We start from the raw sequence: 20,747 nt of genomic DNA, 5'->3' as shown, positions 1-20,747 counted from the left end.
AATCCATAGCACAGTATAAGATCTAAAAATACCCTCAACAGTGCTTTTGTACACAAGAGTTTCTGGGTGCCCTGCGGGTAAAATGCAATAGAAAAGGTCACCAGTTGGATTTCTATGTTGTCAGATTTGATCAGTTTTGAGCAGAGAAAAATCCTATTTCACATCCCTAGGCTACACTGTGATTATGACGCTTGTCGCAAAACACCTACTTTTTTTTTTTTTTTTTGCTACATAGGGGAATACATGAAATTGCGCTACAATCAAACTTTTGACAATGACTAGAAAAGCAAATCCAGGGAGATCCAAAGGCTTGAAACTAACAGTATCATTTCCTGTGGAGCAGGCCACACTAGCACTGTGCAGGCCCCAACAAAAGGAGCAGGAGCCTGGGGACGCTGATGACATAGGACAATACATCGTACCTTCAGGATCCTCACTCCACAAGCCACTGAAGGGTTCTTTTTCTTAGGTTCAGCTTTTCTAGGGGTTGAATAAAAACTTATCTAACTTAGTAATTATTTAGCTCTCTCCAAATTTGTTGGGCTTTGCACACCAAACATCCTACAATGTGCTAATCCTCAGATATTTGTTGGGTCCTGGATTCAAAAGACAAGTGTTGAGAAATCTGATGCAATATGCTTTCTCTTCCCACAGGTAATGTTTGTGGGGTGAGGAAGGTAAATGAAGAATTTGGGTAAAAAAGTGAGCAGTCAGGAGAATGGAAGAGACATTTGGTAGCAGACATTTGGGGTAGACACTTGATGCTTTGGTTAAGTAACCCTGTGAGACACTCGCATCCCATGTTAAAGTGCCTGGGTTTGAGTGCTGGCTCCTGCCTCCTGGAGGCAGCAGATGATGGCTCAAGTTGTTGGATCCCTACCACCAAAGTGGGAGTACCTGGATTGAATTCCAGGCTGCTGGCTTCTGCCTGGCCCAGCCCTGTCTGTTGCAGACATTTGGGGAGTGAACCAGTAGATATAAGATTTCTGTGTGTATGTGTGTGTGTGTGTCTCTGTCTCTTCGCATTTCAAATAAATGAAAAGTAATATACAAAAAAACTGTTAAGCATTTTTCTAGAAAGTAACCTTCTTCAATTTCCAGAAACTAGCAAGGGCACCATAAGATTTTTTGTTTCCTCTTTAGAGGCTTTCCATGCCTGAAATACTCTCATGGGCTTTTTAGCCAGATCCGAATGCCTTAAGGGCTGATTCTGAGGCCAGAGTGCTGTTTAGGGCATTTGTTATTCTATGAGTCTGCTGTGTGGCCTGCTTCCCATGTTGGATCATTCTCTCCTTTTTAATTATATCTATTGTTATTAGCAGACACTTGGTCTTATTTATGTGATCCCTTTGACACTTATTCCTATAAGCTTTCCAGACTATTACCCCTGACAATCCAGAAGCAACAGTTACTTTTTTTTTTTTTTTTTGGACAGGCAGAGTGGATAGTGAGAGAGAGAGACAGAGAGAAAGGTCTTCCTTTGCCGTTGGTTCACCCTCCAATGGCCGCTGCGGCCGGCGCACTGCACTGATCCGAAGGCAGGAGTCAGGTGCTTCTCCTGGTCTCCCATGGGGTGCAGGGCCCAAGCACTTGGGCCATCCTCCACTGCACTCCCGGGCCATAGCAGAGAGCTGGCCTGGAAGAGGGGCAACCGGGACAGAATCCGGCGCCCCGACCGGGACTAGAACCTGGTGTGCCGGCGCCATAAGGCGGAGGATTAGCCTATTGAGCCATGCGCCGGCAACAGTTACTTCTTACACACAGCCCTCCAGTCCCCAATGTTCCCACCCCCAACTCATTATCCCACCCCATTCGTGCATTGCCAATGTAGGTTCAATGGAAATAACATGCTTTTCTTCCTCAAGTTTTATAAAAAATACTCATAGCTCTGGGTCTGCTGACGATTTTTCCAATTTCTACCTATCCTTGATGCTAGTGATGAAGAACTTTTCTCAGGACTTGTCTTTTCTTTCTCACTAGCATTTGAAATGGTACAATGAACTTTTTTCTTTTTCTTTTCTTTGAGAGATAGAAGCCGAGACAGAGAGACAAAGAGAACTCCCATCTGCTGGTTCACTAACCAAGCCAAAGCTAAGGGCTAAGAACTCAGTCCAGGTCTTTTACCATTACTTGAGCCATCAACTGCAGCCTCCCAGGGTCCATATTAACAGAGAGCTAACATCAGGAGTGTACTTAGGACTTGAGGCCAGGTACTCTGATATAGGATGCAGGCATCTTAAGCCAGCATCTTTACTGCTTGACCAAATGCCTGCCCCAATAAATAAACCCTTTTAGTTCAGAGAGGAGCTCTCAGTCTTAAGAGTTTTGGTTTAACAGACTGCCCAGATTTAGTTAAAAAAAATCTAAAATCCAAAAAACAAGTCTCCCACAGATTTCTTGCTCAATTCCATTAGAAAAGGGCATTTATAGCCTGTATAAATTAGGTATTTTATCTTCAGATTCACCTCTAAAATTTTATGGTTAGAGGTATTGAAAATGCAAATTAGAGTTTAGTTACCACTTAGTGGTTTGCATTCATTTTAAAACATGAGAAGTTCAGCTTTAGCTACTGAGAAGTTTGCCTGTGTGACAGAATGACAGCTTTGGCTTTAGGCTTCAACTTGGTGGAGCAATAAATAGATTCACTATGCCCTAAGGATCCTTAAGCTTTTTGTCCACCCTCTTTTCACGACTTTCCTGAGACTCAAATTTGAAGTTATCTATATTGTTTTCTTCTTTTTAAAATTGTAATATACTTTTCTTAGTTTTCATACTGTTGAGAAGGGTTAAATGAAGAAAAAAAGCTATTTTTAAGGTTGTGGATTCAGATAAGGATAACTATTTCCATAAAGATGTCTTTTTTACAATTTAATCCTTAAAAGTTTACTCATCTTCCTATAAATTATAATTCCTCACAAATGTAAAATATTACTTTTCTGGGATCCCCTACTGGATATATGTATATCTCTCAAATAATTCATTTCCCCCTTTTTAAAGAGATCTGCATTGTCATATCTCACACACTTGTGCTAAACAAGGAAAGAGGCTCTCTCAGGGGTGGGGCACATCTGGCCTGCAAGTCCTATGAAGCCCACAAAAATCCTCTGGTCTCACCCTGCCAAGACAACCCCAGGCCAGACTCAAAATTTAATGAATCTATAGCAGACTAATTTTTAAGCTGATAGTTTTGTATGATTTATAAATATCCAAATGGCCCTTGGCAGAAAAAAGTTTCCCCACCCTTATAAGCACCATAGCTCCTTGTTCTCCTGAGAGGCTAGACCGTACACTGGCCAGGCTCTTAGTAATCCCAGCACTGAGACAGGCTTTCCATCCTGGGAGTTATAGCAGCCCTTTGAAACTCCTTTTCATTTCTGTCCACGTAGCAAGTCAGTAGAGCATCCAGGAAAGACAGCATCAGAAGCAGCCTTCATGTTCCTCTGGGCTAGACTCTTAGTTAATCTTTATTAAAGTTCTAACTATGGTTCCTGCCATGTCACATTTGGATAAGCCATCTAGAAGCCAAAAGTGTGCTTTGCTTTATTGTAAATCCATACAAGGTAGAAATAACTCATGAAGGTACAGAATGACATCACTGCTTACAAATATCTAAGAGGGGACTTCGGAAAGTCCTTGCAAAGTAGAATGAAAAGACGTTTCTTTTGGTGGAAAAAAGCTGAAATCCATGCAGTCTTTTTTTTTTTTTTAAACAGGCAGAGTTAGATAGTGAGAGAGACAGACAGAGAGAAAGATCTTCCTTCATCCCCCAAATGGCCGCTACGGCCGGCGATGCTCCGAAGCCAGGAGTCAGGTGCTTCCTCCTGGTCTCCCATGCAGGTGCAGGGCCCAAGGACTTGGGCCATCCTCCACTTCCTTCCCGGGCCACAGCAGAGAGCTGGACTGGAAGAGGAGCAACCAGGACTAGAACCCGGAGTGCCGGTGCAACAGACAGAGGATTAGCCCAGTGAGCTGCGGCGCCGGCCCATTCAGTCTTTTTTTTTTTTTTTTTTTTCATCTCTAGTTTTATCTTTTATTGAATGACTGTAAGTATGACAAGAAGAAGAAGAAAGGAAGCTACATATGTAAAATAAAGAAGGTCTTGCTTCAAACTACCTAAGATGTGCTTTTCTGTCTTTCTGTGAAATGTTTTAGAGAAAATATTCAGAATGAGCTTCAAGATCTGAATGGCCCCAAGGGTGAAGAAACTCATTGTCATTATTACCAAATAAAATGAGAAACACTATGCAGAATATTTGCATTATGATTGCCTCCAATCCTATAAAATACTTTTTGTATTCTATTTCCTAGAATATTCCACACTGCCAAAATTTCTCTAGATATTTTGCATGTCACATAGTTCATATTGTGTTATTATTATTATTTTTTTTACATTTGACATTATCCCAGTTAGTTTCAGAATGTGTTTTGATCAGGCATTTTATTCAAACAAATGAAACTCAATGAAATTATTTCCTAGAATTTGCTTCAATGACCATTTATTATTTACTAGGCAGTACACTATGTGCTTTTACCACATGCATAGTCTTAACATACATTTTCATGAATATTTTGGATCTCCCTTGTACATACAGATATCAACTTTTTTTGCACCAAAATAATCTTATCTTTTAGTTCAATTTTCCACAAATTTTCTCAAGTATCCTCAAGTATGTGCATGTGTGTGTAGATTAGATATCCCAAACTCAACACAATCATATTAAGAAAATTTGAAAAGTAGAGAATAAGAAAATAGGGGATGGTGTTTGTAGCTTAGCAGGTTAAGCTGTTGTCTGCAACACCAGCTTCCCAAGTGGCGTGAGAGCTCCACTTCTGATCCAGCTTCCTGCTAATGAGCCTGAGAGAACAGTAGAGGATGGCCAAAGTAACTAGGCCCCTGCCACCCACATGGGAAACCCAGATCAGGCTCCTGGCTATTGACTCCTGGCTTCAGCTGGCCCAGCCCCAGCTATTGCTATCATTTGGGGAATGAACCAGCAGATGGAAGATCTCTCTTTCTGTCTCTCCTTTTCTCTCTGTAACTCTGCCTTTTAAATAAACTGAAAATCATAAGCATGATGTTTCTAAGTTTCAGGGCCAAAAATATTTTTCTATTGGAATTCAACTCTAATGATGTCATAGAAATTAATGGATGGGGCCAGTGCTGTGGCATAACAGATAAAGCTGCCACTTGCAATGCCAGCATCCCATATGGGTGCTGGTTCAAGTCCCAGCTGCTTTACTTCCAATCCAGTGCTCTGCTATAGCCTGCAAAAGCAGTAGAAGATGACCCAAGTCCTTGGGCCCCTGTACCCACATGGGAGACCTGGAAGAAGCTCCTGGCTCCTGGCTGTGGATTGGCACAGCTCCGGCAGGCCGTTATGGCCATTTGAGGAGTGAACCAGCAGATGGAAGACCCTCCCCCCCCTTTCTCTTGCTGCCCCTCTTCTCTCTCTGTGTAACTCTGACTTTCAAATAAATAAATAATTTAAAAAAAAAAAAGAACTTTAAAAGAAGAAATTAATGGAAAAACAACAGTGGATATTTGCCTTACCACCAAGATTTTAAGAATACTTAACCAAACAATATTTATTTTACTGTTGTGAACATTTAGTTTTTCCTTATCTTGAGAGATATTGTAAAGAGTGTTAACCAATATCTTTTTGGAAAATTTTAAAAGTTTGCCCTTTTTTTTGGGGGGGAGGCAGGCAGAGTGGACAGTGAGAGAGAGAGAGAGAGACAGAAAGGTCTTCCTTTTCCATTGGTTCACCCCCCCAATGGCCGCTGCGGCCGGCACACCACACTGATCCGAAGCCAGGAGCCAGGTGCTTCTTTCTGGTCTCCCATGCGGGTGCAGGACCCAAGGACTTGGGCCATCCTCCACTGCCTTCCTGGGCTACAGCAGAGAGTTGGACTGGAAGAGGAACAACCGGGACAGAATCCGGTGCCCCGACCGGGACTAGAACCCGGTGTGCTGGTGCCGCAGGCGGAGGATTAGCCTAGTGAGCCGCGGTGCTGGCCTAAAAGTTTGCCCTTAATATCAACTGTTACTCCCCCAAGATCATATATGTGCATCTATTAATATTTACTTAAACAATGAAGATATTGACATACTATTTTGTGAAACACAACAAGTATTTTCTAGGTTCTAAATATTCTAGATGAGCAACTATAGAAAAATAGCAAACAGAATTTTGAAGGTCAAAAAATACTCTATCAGATATAAACATGTCTAACATGCATTCTTTAACATTTAAAAAAAACCTATTTTCATTTATTTGAAAGGCAGAGAGACAGATGGAGAGAGACATTCCATTTTCTGATTCACTACTCAAATGCCCACAATAGTCAGGGCTGTGCCCGATGGAAGCCAGGAGGCAGGAACTTTTTCTGGGTCTCCCACATGTATGGCAAGGCCCAAGTATTCGAGTCATCACCTACTTCCTCCCAGGGTGAGCACTAGCAGAAAGCTGGAATGCAATGGAGTAGTCAAGACTCAAACCAGGATTCCTATGCAGGATGTGGGAATCCAAGTGCCTGGTCCCCAAACCCATTCTACTTAAACAGTGTGACAAGGCAGGGACAGACACACAGCTCATTAGAGCATAACCAAGAATTCCAAAATTGACTATATTTTACTACAGTAAAATTTTATTATAGTAAAAGAGAATTTCACAGCCAGAGGGAATTAAATGACACTGAGACAACCAAGGATTAAGTTGAGAAAAAGTAAAGTTACTTTATTCTTTTGAATCACATGGACAAATAAATGCCAAAAGGACGACAGATCTAAGTGTAAAGAAAAAAAAAGGCATTTATCAAAGTTGAAAATAACTGCTTTTGCCGGCGCCGCCGTAGCTCAATAGGCTAATCCTCCGGTCAGGAGGCGTCCCGGTCAGGGCGTCGGATTCTGTCCCGGTTGCCCCTCTTCCAGTCCAGCTCTCTGCTGTGGCCCGGGAAGGCAGTGGAGGATGGCCCAAGTCTTTGGGCCCTGCACCCGCATGGGAGACCAGGAGAAGCACCTGGCTCCTGGCGCTGGCCGCAGCACGCCGGCCGCAGCGGCCATTGAGGGGTGAACCAATGGACAAGGAAGACCTTTCTGTCTCTCTCTCTCTCACTGTCCACTCTGCCTGTCCAAAAAATTAAAAAAAAAAAAAAAAGAAAGAAAATAATTGCTTTGGGGTAGGTGTTTGGTGTAGCAGTTAGGACACTTGGATACTATATTGGAGTAATTGGGCTTGATTCCCAGCTCTAGCTCCCAGTTCCAGCTTCCTATTAATGTAGACCCTAGTAACTGGGTCTTTGCCACCCAAGTGAGAAACTCGGATTGTGTTCCTGACTCCCAGTTCCTACTGTGTTGTGGGTAGCTGGGGAGGGAGCCAGCAGATGGGAGCTCTCTCTTCCTCTTTCTCTGCCTTTTAAATGCATAACATTTTTAAAAAATTAAAAAGAAAATAAAATAATACTTCTATAATAATGGCCTCTCTCCATAAGATGCAAAACTACTAAATAAAAATTTAAAATCTAGATATATTTGAATATGTAAAAATTTAAACAAAAGCCCACCATAAAATTAAAAGGTTAGCAACAGTTTGGAGAAAAATACTGTGACATGTAATAGATGGATGATATCCACAATTTCTCTACAAATCCATATAAAAAGGACAAACAATCCAAAAGAAAATTGATCAAAGGTTCTGGAATAAGCAAATCAAAGAATAAAAAATTTAAGTCAATTAGAAACAATGTAATGGAATATTATTGTTGGTCCTTTAGAACGTCAGTATCTCAACATCTGTCCCTTCCACTCCCAGGCCTCAGGACTGATGAGGGTGAGTGAGTAGACCAGGCATGCCCATGAACGGCAGGTCTGTAAACTAATGCCCTTTTTGGGCAATTACAGTATGTAAACAATATATATCCACAGATCTGGCCAATCCATGGATGGTATTATAGCAGAAATACTAACATATATGTACACAGAAACATGCATAAAGAGAGTCAAAGCAGCACAGTTAATCATGAAAAATGGAAAACTTCATAAAGATACATCTATAATATAATTGTTCAATATCTTAATGTTGCATTATCTATGAAATGCTATAGAGTCAAACAAATGAATGAAACATATATATCTACATATATATTTTTTGTTTTTTTTGACAGGCAGAGTGGACAGTGAGAGAGAGAGAGACAGAGAGAAAGGTCTTCCTTCATCCCCCAAATGGCCGCTGCGGCCGGTGCACCATGCTGATCCGAAGGCAGGAGCCAGGTGCTTCTCCTGGTCTCCCATGCGGGTGCAGGACCCAAGCACTTGGGCCATCCTCCACTGCATTCCTGGGCCATAGCAGAAAGCTGGACTGGAAGAGGGGCAACCGGGACAGAATCCGGTGCCCCAACCGGGACTAGAACCCGGTGTGCCGGTGCCGCAAGGCGGAGGATTAGCCTGTTGAGCCACGGCGCCGGCCTGAAACATACTCTAATACAGATATTTTCTAGATGTTTTGTGAGTAAGAAGGTATACATAAATGCATGTGTGTGTGTGTGTGTATATATATGAAGGCACTTCAAGTTCATGGAAAATGGAACTCTAAGTTGTTTATTTTGGTGCAAAAAGTCCATGCATAATGTTTTCATGAACTTTTTGAAGACTCCTTGTATTTGTAAATGCAGAGAAAAATATCTGGAAGGTCTACATCAAACCTTTACCACTGCTCACTTGTGAGAATGGAAATGAGATGGGGGAGGCATGAACGGGAGTTTCATTTTACTTATTGACTTTTGTATACTCTTTGAATGCTTTATTTGAATATGCTATTTTTGTACATAAAATACATGCATAGAAAAAAATGCTCTCTACTTCTCTCTGTACCCCAATTTTATTATACTTATTCACAGAGTATAGAAGAGAAAGATTCTCTTTCAGTAGAAGTACTTGGTACCCTTCCACCCATGGGGGAGGAGAATGAGGATGGAGTTGGGGCCATTTGGGGAGGGTCCCAGTTGATGAAAGAGCTCTCTTAGTCTCTCCCCCTCTCTAACTCTGCCTTTCAAGTAAATAAATAAATCTTAACAAAATTCATTAATCTGAATCAGAGAATTAGAGAGAGAGAGGGAGAGTCAGAGAGAGAATGTATGTGTAATACAGAGAGAGCGCCCATCTGCTAGCTCACCCCCCAGATGCCCACAATGGCCAGGGCTGAGCCAGGCTGAAGCTGAGAGCTGAAAACTCAACCCAAGTCTTCCCATGGTTGGCAGGAACCAATTACTTGAGCTGTCACTGCAGTCTGCAATGGTCTGCAATGACAGAAAGCTGGAGTCAAGAGCCAGAGCTAGGAATTGAAACCAGGTACGCTGATAGAGAGAGAGGCACCTTAACTGCTAGGCTAAACTTCTGCCCCTAATAATTCAATTAGGAAACATCTGTGTTCAAATTGTTAGGAGCACACCTGTGGGACAGAATAAACAAAACACCTGTGACCTGTGGGGTTCCATGACAGGATCACAAAGGTCCCTTCTGGTTTAAGTAACCTGCGAAACTGAAGGGTGCTGGGAGGAAAACTGATGGAGTCCCGTGATCTTCTGTGGTATCAATAAAGACTGGATTTGCACTCTAAGTTCCCTCTTCTGAAAATACAGTTTCTATCCTTAGATCTGACTACTGTGAACCCAAAGTGACACACACGTGTCCACAATGACTCTTGCCAGAATCTGTTCTGGGCATACAACTTCAAGAGTGCATTCAAGAGTGAAATAAATGATGTTGATACTTGTCTTCTGGCCCAGAAAATGAATCTAAGAAAAGAACCAAATGCAACCCTTTTGAATGACTCACATTTCCTTGAAAGAAATAAAAATGATTTAATTTTAGGAATTCTTATTCAGCATGATTAATCTTACAGATCCTAAAAGAGATATGAGTTCATTATGAAATTCTAGAAATTAAGCATCTTTTCTAGTCATATCTTTAGTTTATTTAGATGTTTAGTTATCTGAAAGGTGGAGCATCTGAAAGGAACTGGGGGGAGGGATGTGGGAGGGAGGAAGGGAGGGAGGGAGGGAGGGAGGGAGGGAGGGAGGGAGGGAGGGAGAGAGATCTTTCTTTTGCAGGTTCAATTCCCAAATGGCCACAACAGCCAGGCTGGGCTAGGCCAAAGCCAGGAGCAACAAACTCCATCCAGGTCTCCCACATGGGTGCCAGTGGTCCAAGCACTTTAGCCATCATCCATTGCCTTCCCAGGTGCATTAGCAGGAAGCTGGATTGGAAGTGGGTTAAGCTGTCTCTTGTAACACCAGCTTCCCATATCACAATGCTGGCCACTAGTCATATTCTTTAGAACTGTCACATTTATTGTTAGCTTACCAATAAATGCATACAAGGGTGAATGTGAGAGAAGCAAAATGTTCATTAGATAGTTTTTTGCTAAACCTTAATTGAAAAATTGTTCATTTGTGTTGGGCATTGCCTAAAATCTCCATTACAATATGGCGCCTGGCGCCAGCTCTCTGCTGTGGCCAGGGAGTGCAGTGGAGGATGGCCCAAGTGCTTGGGCCCTGCACCCCATGGGAGACCAGGAGAAGCACCTGGCTCCTGGCTTCAGATCAGCGTGGTGCACCGGCCGCAGCTCATCAGCCGCGGCGGCCATTGGAGGGTGAACCAACGGCAAAGGAAGACCTTTCTCTCTGTCTCTCTCACTGTCCACTCTGCCTATCAAAAAAAAAAAAAAAAAATGGCGCCTGGCGAATGTTTGAGAGGCGAGTCTGCAGCTGCCTTGGTTAAGCTACATAAGGTTAGATCACTGCCAGGGATAGGTCCGCTTTAGTTCCGGACACGTGGACAGTGCATGATCCCTATACTTTACTTAAGGTGCCCCTGTGCGTGGTCCACCCTGCCTGCGTCACCTTTTCTCTGATTGGCTCCTCTACTGTGCATGCCCTTCGTAAGCTTTATAAGCCTGTACACTTCCTCAGTAAAGCGGTTCCTGCTTCGACAGAACTCACGGGTGCTTGTGGTGTGTTCTTCACCTGTCGACCTTACCCTTCCTGTTCGCCTTGTTGGGGAATGTCTGTAATGGCCCCTGCTGGTCAGGGGCCAGCCTCGGGCTTGAGATCCTGACACACTTGTAATAAATGACATGACATAAGATTTACCATCATAAGCATTTTCCATATGTCAAACTATATTTTGTCTACTTACCTTGTAAACTGTCGACTCTCTTCGTGAACTTCCATTTCTGTGCTTTTAAATTCATTTAGTTCTTTCCTTATTGCTGCCTGAACAGAAAAATACAGATAAACAGGATTGTTATTTTGGTCATGTTTCCCCAATATATACCAGCATGAATGAACAGACATTGTTTTAAGAAATGTTTCAGAGACAGAAAGGGATTCCTAATTTCCATCAGGCAATGGCATAATCAATATAATATACTACAAGCTGAGCACCCCTAATCCAAAAATCGGAAATGCTCCAAAATCCAAGCTTCTGAGTGCCGCCATCACACTACCAGTGGAAAATTCCACACCTGACCTAACCTGATGAGTCAGTCTGAATGCAAGTGAAGTACAAATATAGCATAAAATTACCCTCAGGATATAAGACTTCCTGAAGCATAAATGAATGTCATGTGCTGACATGGGTCCTATCCCCAATATATTTCATTATACATATGCAAATATTACAAAGTTGGAAATCTGAAACCCCTCTGGTCCCCACATTTCAGGTGAGGGATACTCAAAGGTGTAAAGCCAAATTAAAACCAGGATAGACATCCTCCAAGTGCCCTTGGCAGGAGGAGAGAACCCATCCTGGGGCCTGGTCTATGACTCACACATAACATCCCCCACCCTCCCCGACCACAAGAAAGTGCAGGTTTTGAGATTTTCTGAGAAACAGTACCGTTGTCCTAGGAAAGTTCTGCATTTAATGCCACCCACGACAACACGCCTTTGACTAACTGCCACAGAGCTACGGGGAAGTCAGTGACTGTTTATTCTTTAATATTGAAAGTTTAGACAAACAGAACTTAAAATTTCGAGCCAGCACTGAGAGCAACTCAAAGAAAATATTAACAGAATGCCATTACTATGTAAAGAACACACACTCTGTGCTGTGTAAATTTTGGTGTTCATAGGGCTGTGTCTGCCATTCAGACTAAAAAGCTGAGAAACGCAGCAAAATGCTGTTAGTTATCTGTCAACAAATAGCGCCAGGATCACATGGGTTTGGGTTTTGATGTGTTGCATATTTTTATTTCCACATTTTTCTACATGTAAAAAAGGAAAAGTTACTAATCACACCCACCACACCTCTATGCAAAATGGACTCTTCAGGCAAAACACAGAATGACAATACAGAGCAACTTCGATGAGAGAGATAAGAAAATGTACTCTGTGGACGGAAAATAATGAATTTTAGAAAAGGAAAAAGACATAAGGAAGCCCTCAGGCCTCTCCCCAGCTCTCTCCTGCAGCTAAGCATCACTCTACAGTCCACAAGCCTTTCCCCAGCATCCCTCTCAATGCTGTATTTAAATCCCGTGGCATAGATTCTTTTTGTTTTCCAAATATATACCTCAGCCCTTGCAGTTCCTATTATGGTCCCAGTTTCCAGACCATAATTCTTGCTACTGATGCCTGGAAGAGGAGATGTAACCAGAGAAATGTCTGCCGGTTAGCCTCTCATGACCTGGCTGTACATCTTGTCCCATGCTTCAGACCAACAGTGAGGATGCTTTGCTTTGCTTACTGTAAAAACTGGTACCTAGGACCACAAGCTGCAATAGTAAAGATGTCCTATATCACCCACCAATAACCTCTATAATAAATTCTTCCCTAAAGGAGGAATTTTTTTTTTTTTTTTTGACAGGCAGAGTGGATAGTGAGAGAGAGAGACAGAGAGACAGAGAGAAAGGTCTTCCTTTGCCGTTGGTTCACCCTCCAATGGCTGCCGTGGCCGGCGCGCTGCGGCCGGCGCACCGCGCTGATCCGAAGGCAGGAGCCAGGTGCTTCTCCTGGTCTCCCATGTGGGTGCAGGGCCCAAGAAATTGGGCCATCCTCCACTGCACTCCCGGGCCATAGCAGAGAGCTGGCCTGGAAGAGGGGCAACCAGGACAGAATCCGGCGCCCTGACCGGGACTAGAACCCGGTGTGCTGGCGCCGCTTGGCGGAGGATTAGCCTGTTGAGCCATGGCGCCGGCCTAAAGGAGGAATTTTAAGAAATATCTTTAGTTATTTATTTTCACTTTATAAGAAAGGCTGAGATGGAGAGAGACAGAGACAGAGATCTTCCATTTGCTGGTTCACTTCTCAAATGTTGGGGCTAGGCCAGGACAGCCAGGATCCTGTAACTCAATCCATATCTCCTAGGTGAGTGGTGGGGACCCAGGTACTTGAACTATCACCTCCTGCCTCCCAGGGTGTTCAGTAGCAGGAAGCTGGAATTGGAAGTGAAGTCAGGATTCAACTCAGGCAGTCTGATATGGGATACAAGTATCTCACGCAACATCTTGACTGCTGTGCCAAATGCTCACCAAAAGGAAGTATTTTAATTGGAATAATGGCAGAGAATCCTATCTCAATGTTCATTCTAAATTTCTTTTAGAAACATAAAGTTTCAGTAGAGAAAGCAACAATAGTGCATTTGCAGGCAGAAGACATGGATTCTAGTCTTGGCTGTGCCCTCTGTGAGTCATGCTGCTCCCATCCCCATTCCTCACAGTACCAGCAACTATGGGAGAGCATATTTGAAAATACTTTGTACACAGCAAAGTCATCAATAAGATGTTATTATTATGAGGCTTTGAAAAAACAAAATCTTAGTCTGTGTTTATAACTCACAATTCTTTCATCTGTATTGAGGGAAAGTCTAGTGGAGTGCAGAAAGATAGTGTCATTGATGGAGACTCAAACAAAAAAAAGACAAAGTCTTTATTTGCCATTATAGGTTGCAAGAATCTGGCAAAAAAATCAATGAACACTTTCTGTGAGAATCCACTGAGACATGAAGTTACAACTGTAAATTGTGTACTACACATCCTTTACATTAACTAAATTTTTACTTCTCTGATGACCATGCACATATGCACATATTTTTACCCACAGAAAGCCAGTTAAAGAGTTGCAGGTCCAGCCCCAGTCTCCTTGGTACCTTGCCATTCCCTCAACAAGAGGGGCTGAAGCTGGGTGAGTTGTGTGAAGTGCTCTGAACATCAGAGAGATGGTACCGTGCCAGCTGGGGGTACTCCTCACCTGACACCTGGGAAGCCAGCAGCTGTGCAAAAAGAAATGTAACTACTCTCGGGCAGCCATACTGTGGGAAACCTAGCTAGGAGGGAAGGTTCTAGAGGATGAGAGGGCGCATGGATAGGAAGAACGTAAGGCACAGACTCATTAGCAGTGAGGCAGTCTTGGAAATGGATTCTCCAGGCCACCACCTCAGCCGATGCCATGTGGATTAGAAACACAGCATAGAGCCAAGTGCTTCTGAAACTCCCAACTGGCAAAGTTGTGTGCAAAACAAATAGTTGCTTAAAGGCACTAACTTTTGGAAGAGATGTGTTGCAAAACAGTTGATAATCTGAATCCTACTGCAAGACTTCTGTGTTCCAGATAATAAATGGGAAGCCTAGAGAAGTCATGCGACTTGCTGGCTATGAAATGAGCATTAAGTAACAAAGATGGATTACATCAAATTGAGAACCTTCTGCACTGCAAAAGAAACACTCAATGGGGCTAGTGCTGTGGTATAGCAGGTAAAGCCGCCGCCTGCAGTGCCGGCATCCCATATGGGCACCAGTTCGAGTCCCAGCTGTTCCACTTCTGATCTGGCTCTCTGCTATGGCCTGGGAAAACAGTGGAAGATGGCCCAAGACGTTGGGCCCATGCATCCGCATGGGAGACCTGGAAGAAGCTCCTGGCTTCAGATTGGTGCAGCTCCAAATGTTGTGGTCAATTGGGACGTGAAACAGTGGATGGAAGATCTCTCTTTCTCTCTCTGCCTCTCCTTCTTTGTGTAACTCTTTCAAATAAATAAATAAATCTTTAAAAAAGAAACAGCAAAGTGAAGAGGCAACCAACAGAATGGGAGAAATTATTTGCAAACTCTGCAACTGATAAAGGATTAATAACCAATATACATAAAGAGATCAACAAACTCCACACCAGCAAAACAAACAATACATTTAAGAAATGGTCAAAGGACTTAAACAGGCATTTTTCAAAAGAGGAATTCCAAATGGCCAACAGACATGAAAAAATGCTCAGATCACTAGCCATCAGGGAAATGCAAATCAAAACCACAATGAAGTATCACCTCACCCCAGTTAGAATGGCTCTCATATGGAAATCAACTCACAACAAATGCTGGTGAGGATGTGAGGAAAACAATACTCTAATCCACCGTTGGTGGAAATGTAAACTGGTACAGCCACTGTGAAAGACAGTGTGGAGATTCCTTAGAAACCTGAATATAGACCTACCTTATGACCCAGCCATCTTACTCCTGGGAATTTACCCAAGGAAAATGAAATCAGCATATGAAAGAGTTATCTGCACACCCATGTGTATTGCAGCTTAATTCACAGTAGTTAAGATATGGAATCAACCTAAATGTCCATCAACTGAAGACTGGATAAAGAAATTAACACATATGTACATCATGGAATACTATATAGTGGTAAAAAAAAAATCTGGTTGTTTGTAACAAAATGGATGAAACTGGAAAACATCATACTTAAAGAAACCAGTCAGTCCCAAAACGACAAATGCCATATGTTCTCCCTGACCTGTGAGAGCTAACAGAGCACCTAAAAGGCAGTCTGTAGAAGTGAAATTGACACTTTGAGATCAATGACTTTGAACAGATGCTGTCTCAACTGTTGAGGAACAGGCTTTGTTTTTTGTTTTGTTTTTTTCATAGTATTTGTTGAATTCTTTACTTAGTATAGAGTTAATCATAAGTGGATAAAGTTAATTCAAAGTAGATCTTAGTGAAAAATAAGAACAGGAATAGGAGAGGGAGGAGAAAGAGGGGTGGGAGTGTGGTTGGGGAGGTGGGAAAGGTACGAAGAATCACCATGTTCCTAAAGTTGTAATTATGAAATGTATTAAGTTCGTATTCCTTAAATAAAAGATTTCTGGGGGGAAAAAAAGGAACAAAGATGGGGTTTATACTGAGGTCTTCCTCCATCAAGTTCAACATTGCATCCAATAAAATGAACCTCAGGGCCTATGTCATCTATATACTTGCCTCACATCTCCACATTGTGTGCTGGTTTTTTAATTAAAAAATAACAAGTCAGTTATACAGATGATGTGGCTGCCAATGTGGTGTGAAGTTATAGAGACCAGTTGTCTGAAAATATATGTCAGGCATATGCAGCTCTGGGTAAAGACATGTTCTAGAAAAGGTGGGTACAGGTGGTGAGATATGGGCCCAGATGGTGCTGGGATGGATCACCAACAGGAAGCTGTTTCCTAGGATCTGTTTAGATATTTTAAAAGCAGAAGTGGCAGCATTTATTTTCAGTAGCTTCAGTTTTTTAAAATGGTATATACAGTCCAAAAGTTAAAAAAAAAAAACTCTCATTTTTAAAATAAATTACAGGGGCTAGCATTGTGGTGTAGCGGGTAAAGCTACCACCTACAGTGCTAGCATCCCATATGGGCACCAATTCAAGTCCTGGCAGCTCCACTTCTGATTCAGCTCTCTGCTATGGCCTGGGAAAGCAGTGGAAGATGGTCCAAGTCCTTGGGCTTCTGAACTCACGTAGGAGATCCAGAAGAAGCTCCTGGTTCTTGGCTTCGGATTGGTCCAGCCCTGAGCATTGTGGCCGTTTGGGGAATGAACCAGCAGATGGAAGACCTTTGTCTTTCTCTTTCTGCCTCTGTCTCTCTGTATCTCTGATGCTCAAATAAATAAATAAATCTTTTTTTTTTTAAATCACACATTTTTTAATCAACTAACTTACTGAAAAACATACATTGCTTTGAATCTGATAAAATCATTATGGAGTGTTTCATTTAAGGTTAGGAAAGCAATAGAAATCAGAAATGCCTACTATAATAATGAAGATTAGCATGTGTTACTCTCAATCTCAAAATGAAATATACACTAAGACTATTAATAGTTTTAGTATCTCTGGGCAGTAAATAATATTTCATTATATTCATCTTTCAACACTTAAAGGAAACAAACAATTTTCTATTAGGTAAGAAACAGTATGTTTAGAAATTCTTTTTTAATTCTTTTTTTTTAAAGATTTATTTATTTGGAAGGCAGAGTTACACAGAGAGAAAAGGAGAGACAGAGACAGAGAGAGAGAGAGAGTTCTTCCACCTGCTGGTTCACTCCTCAGTTGGCTGCAATGGCTCAAGCTGCGCTGATCGGAAGCCAGGAGCCAGGAGCTTCTTCCAGGTCTCCCATGTGGATGCAGGGGCCCAAGGTCTTGGGCCATCTTCTACTGCTTTCCCAGGCCATAGCAGAGAGCTGGATTGGAGGTGGAACAGCCGGGACTTGAACTGGTGCCTGTATGCTATGCCGGCACTGCAAGCGGCAGCTTTACCCCTATGCCACAGAACCAACCACTTTTTATTAATTATTTTTAAAATTTTTATTTATTTGTTTTTTTGACACGCAGAGTTAGACAGTGAGAGAGAGAGAGAGAGAGAGAGAGAGAGAGAGAAAGAGAAAGGTCTTCCTTTTGCCCTTGGTTCACCCTCTAATGGCCACCACGGCCGGTGTGCTGCGGCCGGCGCGCTGCGCGGATCCAAAGCCGGGAGCCAGGTGCTTCCTCCTGGTATCCCATGCAGGTGCAGGGCCCAAGGACCTGGGCCATCCTCCACTGCCTTCCCGGGCCACAGCAGAGAGCTGGACTGGAAGAGGAGCAACCGGGACAGAATCTGGCGCCCCAACCAGGACTAGAACCCGGAGTGCCAGCGCCACATGCAGAGGATTAGCCTAGTGAGCCATGGTGCTGGCTTTTATTAATTTTTTAAATTAATTTTTTAAAAAGGTTTATTTATTTATTTGAAAGTCAGAGTTACACAGAGAGAAGGAGGGGCAGACAGAGAGAGAGATCTTCCATCCGCTCATTTATTCCCCAACTGGCTGCAACGGCTGGAGCTGCGCCAATCCAAAGCCAGAAGCCAGAGGCTTCTTTTGGGTCTCCCACACAGATGCATGCGCCCAAGGACTTGGGCCATCTTCCGCTACTTTTCCAGGCCATAGCAGAGAGCTGGATCGGAAGTGGAACAGCCGGGACTTGTGAACCGGCACCCATATGCAATGCCGGCACTGCAGGCAGTGGCTTTACCTGCTACACCACAGCACCGGCCCTTTTTTTAATTCTTAAAAAATGCCGTACATAGGCCGGTGCCGTGGCTCACTTGGCTAATCCTCCACCTATGGTGCCAGCACCCTGGGTTCTAGTCCCAGTTGGACGCTGGATTCTGTCCCAGTTGTTCCTCTTCTAGTCCAGCTCTCTGCTGTGGCCTGGGAGGGCAGTGGAGGATGGCCCAAGTGCTTGGGTCCTTGCACCCGTATTGGGAGACCAGGAGGAAGCACCTGGCTCCTGGCTTCGGATTGGTGCAGTATGCTGGCCATAGTGGCCATTTTGGGAGTGAACCAACAGAAAGGAAGACCTTTCTCTCTGTGTTTGTCTCTCTCTCTCTCACTGTCTAACTCTGCCTGTCAAAAAACAAAAAACGCCATACATGGGGGCCAGAGTGTGGTGGAGCAGATTAAGCCGCCGCCTGTGATGCCAGAATTCCATATGGGCACTGGTTCGAATTCTAGGCTGCTCCACTTTCAATCCGGTTCCCTGATAATGGCCTGAGAAAAGCAGCAGCAGATGGCCCTAGTGCTTGGGCCTCTACTACCTACTGGAGAGACATGGATGAAGCGCCCGATTCCTGGCTTTGGGCTGGCTCAGCCCTGGCAGTTGAGGCCATCTGGGGAGTGAACCAGTGGATGGAAGACCTCTCTCTCTCTCTCTTTCTCTTTAACTCTGACTTCCAAATAAATAAATCAATCATTTTTTAGAATGCCATACATTTTTGTGCACTATAGTTGTTATCTTCTTTACGTAGTTTTGAATATTCTGATGTTTGCCAGTGAGCATGTGTCATTTGTATATATACAATATACCATACAAGGGTCCTTCAAAAAGGTCATGGAAAAATGGAATTAAAAGCTAAGTTTAGGGGCCGGGATTGTGACATAGAGGTTAAGCCTCCGCCTGCAATGCTAGCACCCCATATGGGCACCATTTTGAGACCCAGACTCTCTACTTCCAATCCAGCTCTCTGCTAATGTACCTGGGAAGGCAGTAGAAGATGTTGCAAATGCTTGGGCTCCTGAACCCACGTGAGAGACTTGGAAGGAATTCCGAGCTCCTAACTTTGGCCTGGCCTAGCCTCAGCAGTTGGGGCCATTTCAGGAGTGAACCAGAAGATGGAAGACATTTATCTCTCTTTTTCTCTCTTTTCTTCTTCCTCTCTCGTAACTCGGCCTTTCAAATAAATAAAAACAAATCTTAAAAAAAGCTAAATTTACTTTGGTACAAAAATAAATTTAAATCTTTGCATAGTTTTTCCATAATGTGCATATTCCATGAACTTTTTGAAGGGTCAATCCCTACCCTCTTGATTTTCTGTTTCTTTCTTTAAAAAGTATACAAAGTTAGGGTCTGGGCTGTGGCTTAGCGGGTTAAGCCTCTATCTTTGATGCCAGCATCCCATATGGACTCTGGTTTGAGTTCTGGCTCCTCTACTTCTGATCCAGCTCCCTGCTAATGTGCCTGGGAAAGCAATGGAAGATATCCTTAGATCCCTTCACCCAGTGGGAGACCTGGATGAAGCTCCTGGCTCCTGGCTTTGGCTTGGCCCAGCCTCAGCTGTTGTAGCCATTTGGGGAGTAAACCAGAGGATGGAAGATCTCTCTTCACCCTCCACCCCTCTCTATAACTCTACCTTTCAAATAAATAAAATAAATCTTAAAAAATTTTAAAAAGCATGCATGGGGCAGACATTTTGCCTACCAGTTAAGATGCCCACATCCCACACTGGAGCACCTGGGTTCAAAGGCTTCTGACTCCTACTTCCTGCTAATTCATATCCTGAGAGGTAGCAGATGATGGCTCAAGTGGCTGGGTTTCTACCATCCATATGCAAGACCAGGATTTATTTCTGGCTCCCAACTTGGCCCTGGTCTGACCCCAGCTGCTGGGGAATATACCTTGGATGGGATTCTCTGACACTATCTCTCTCTAGTAAATTAATTTATAAATATTTGTAAAAGCATACAATATTTTTTCCTACATAAAAGACATTTTTTCTTATTTTTCCTTGAGGAAACATACATTAAACATGCAATTCTGAAAATATTGTCTTGGGCTCATGGTTGTGGTACAGCAGGTGAAGCCATAGCTTAAGATAAACCCTACCCGCTGCTGGAGGGCTGGTTTGAAGCCTTGCTCCTCCACTTCCCATTCAGCTTCCTGCTAATGCACCTCAGAAGGCACCGGATGATGGCTCAAGTATTTAGGTCCCTGCCAGTTACATGGGGGACCTGAATGGAGTTCCTGGCTCCTGTTTTGGGCCTGGTCCAGCCCTTGTTGTTGCAGCTATTTGGGGAATGAACCAGCGGATGGCAATTTCTGCAACTTTGCCTTTCCAATAAATCAACCTTTCAGTAAAAATGAAAATGTTGTCCTCTAGATCTCAGAAAGTCTTAGGAGAAATGTGAGGGA

The 20,747-nt window shown here is 43.2% G+C and overlaps 1 protein-coding gene across 3 annotated transcripts in view; it reads right to left on the bottom strand.

Annotated features, from left to right (window-relative positions):
• Positions 1–20,747, bottom strand: part of PHACTR2 (phosphatase and actin regulator 2) — a 143,530-nt gene that overhangs the window by 8,556 nt on the left and 114,227 nt on the right. For all 3 annotated transcript variants that reach the window (XM_062186864.1, XM_062186865.1, XM_062186866.1), the window contains one exon: positions 11,195–11,271. In XM_062186864.1, the coding sequence (XP_062042848.1) occupies positions 11,195–11,271 (77 nt within the window). The remainder of the gene's footprint in view (positions 1–11,194; positions 11,272–20,747) is intronic.

This window comes from Lepus europaeus, chromosome 3 (assembly GCF_033115175.1).
Source record: "Lepus europaeus isolate LE1 chromosome 3, mLepTim1.pri, whole genome shotgun sequence".
Classification (NCBI taxonomy): domain Eukaryota; kingdom Metazoa; phylum Chordata; class Mammalia; order Lagomorpha; family Leporidae; genus Lepus; species Lepus europaeus.
This window is presented reverse-complemented; position numbering and strand designations above follow the sequence as displayed.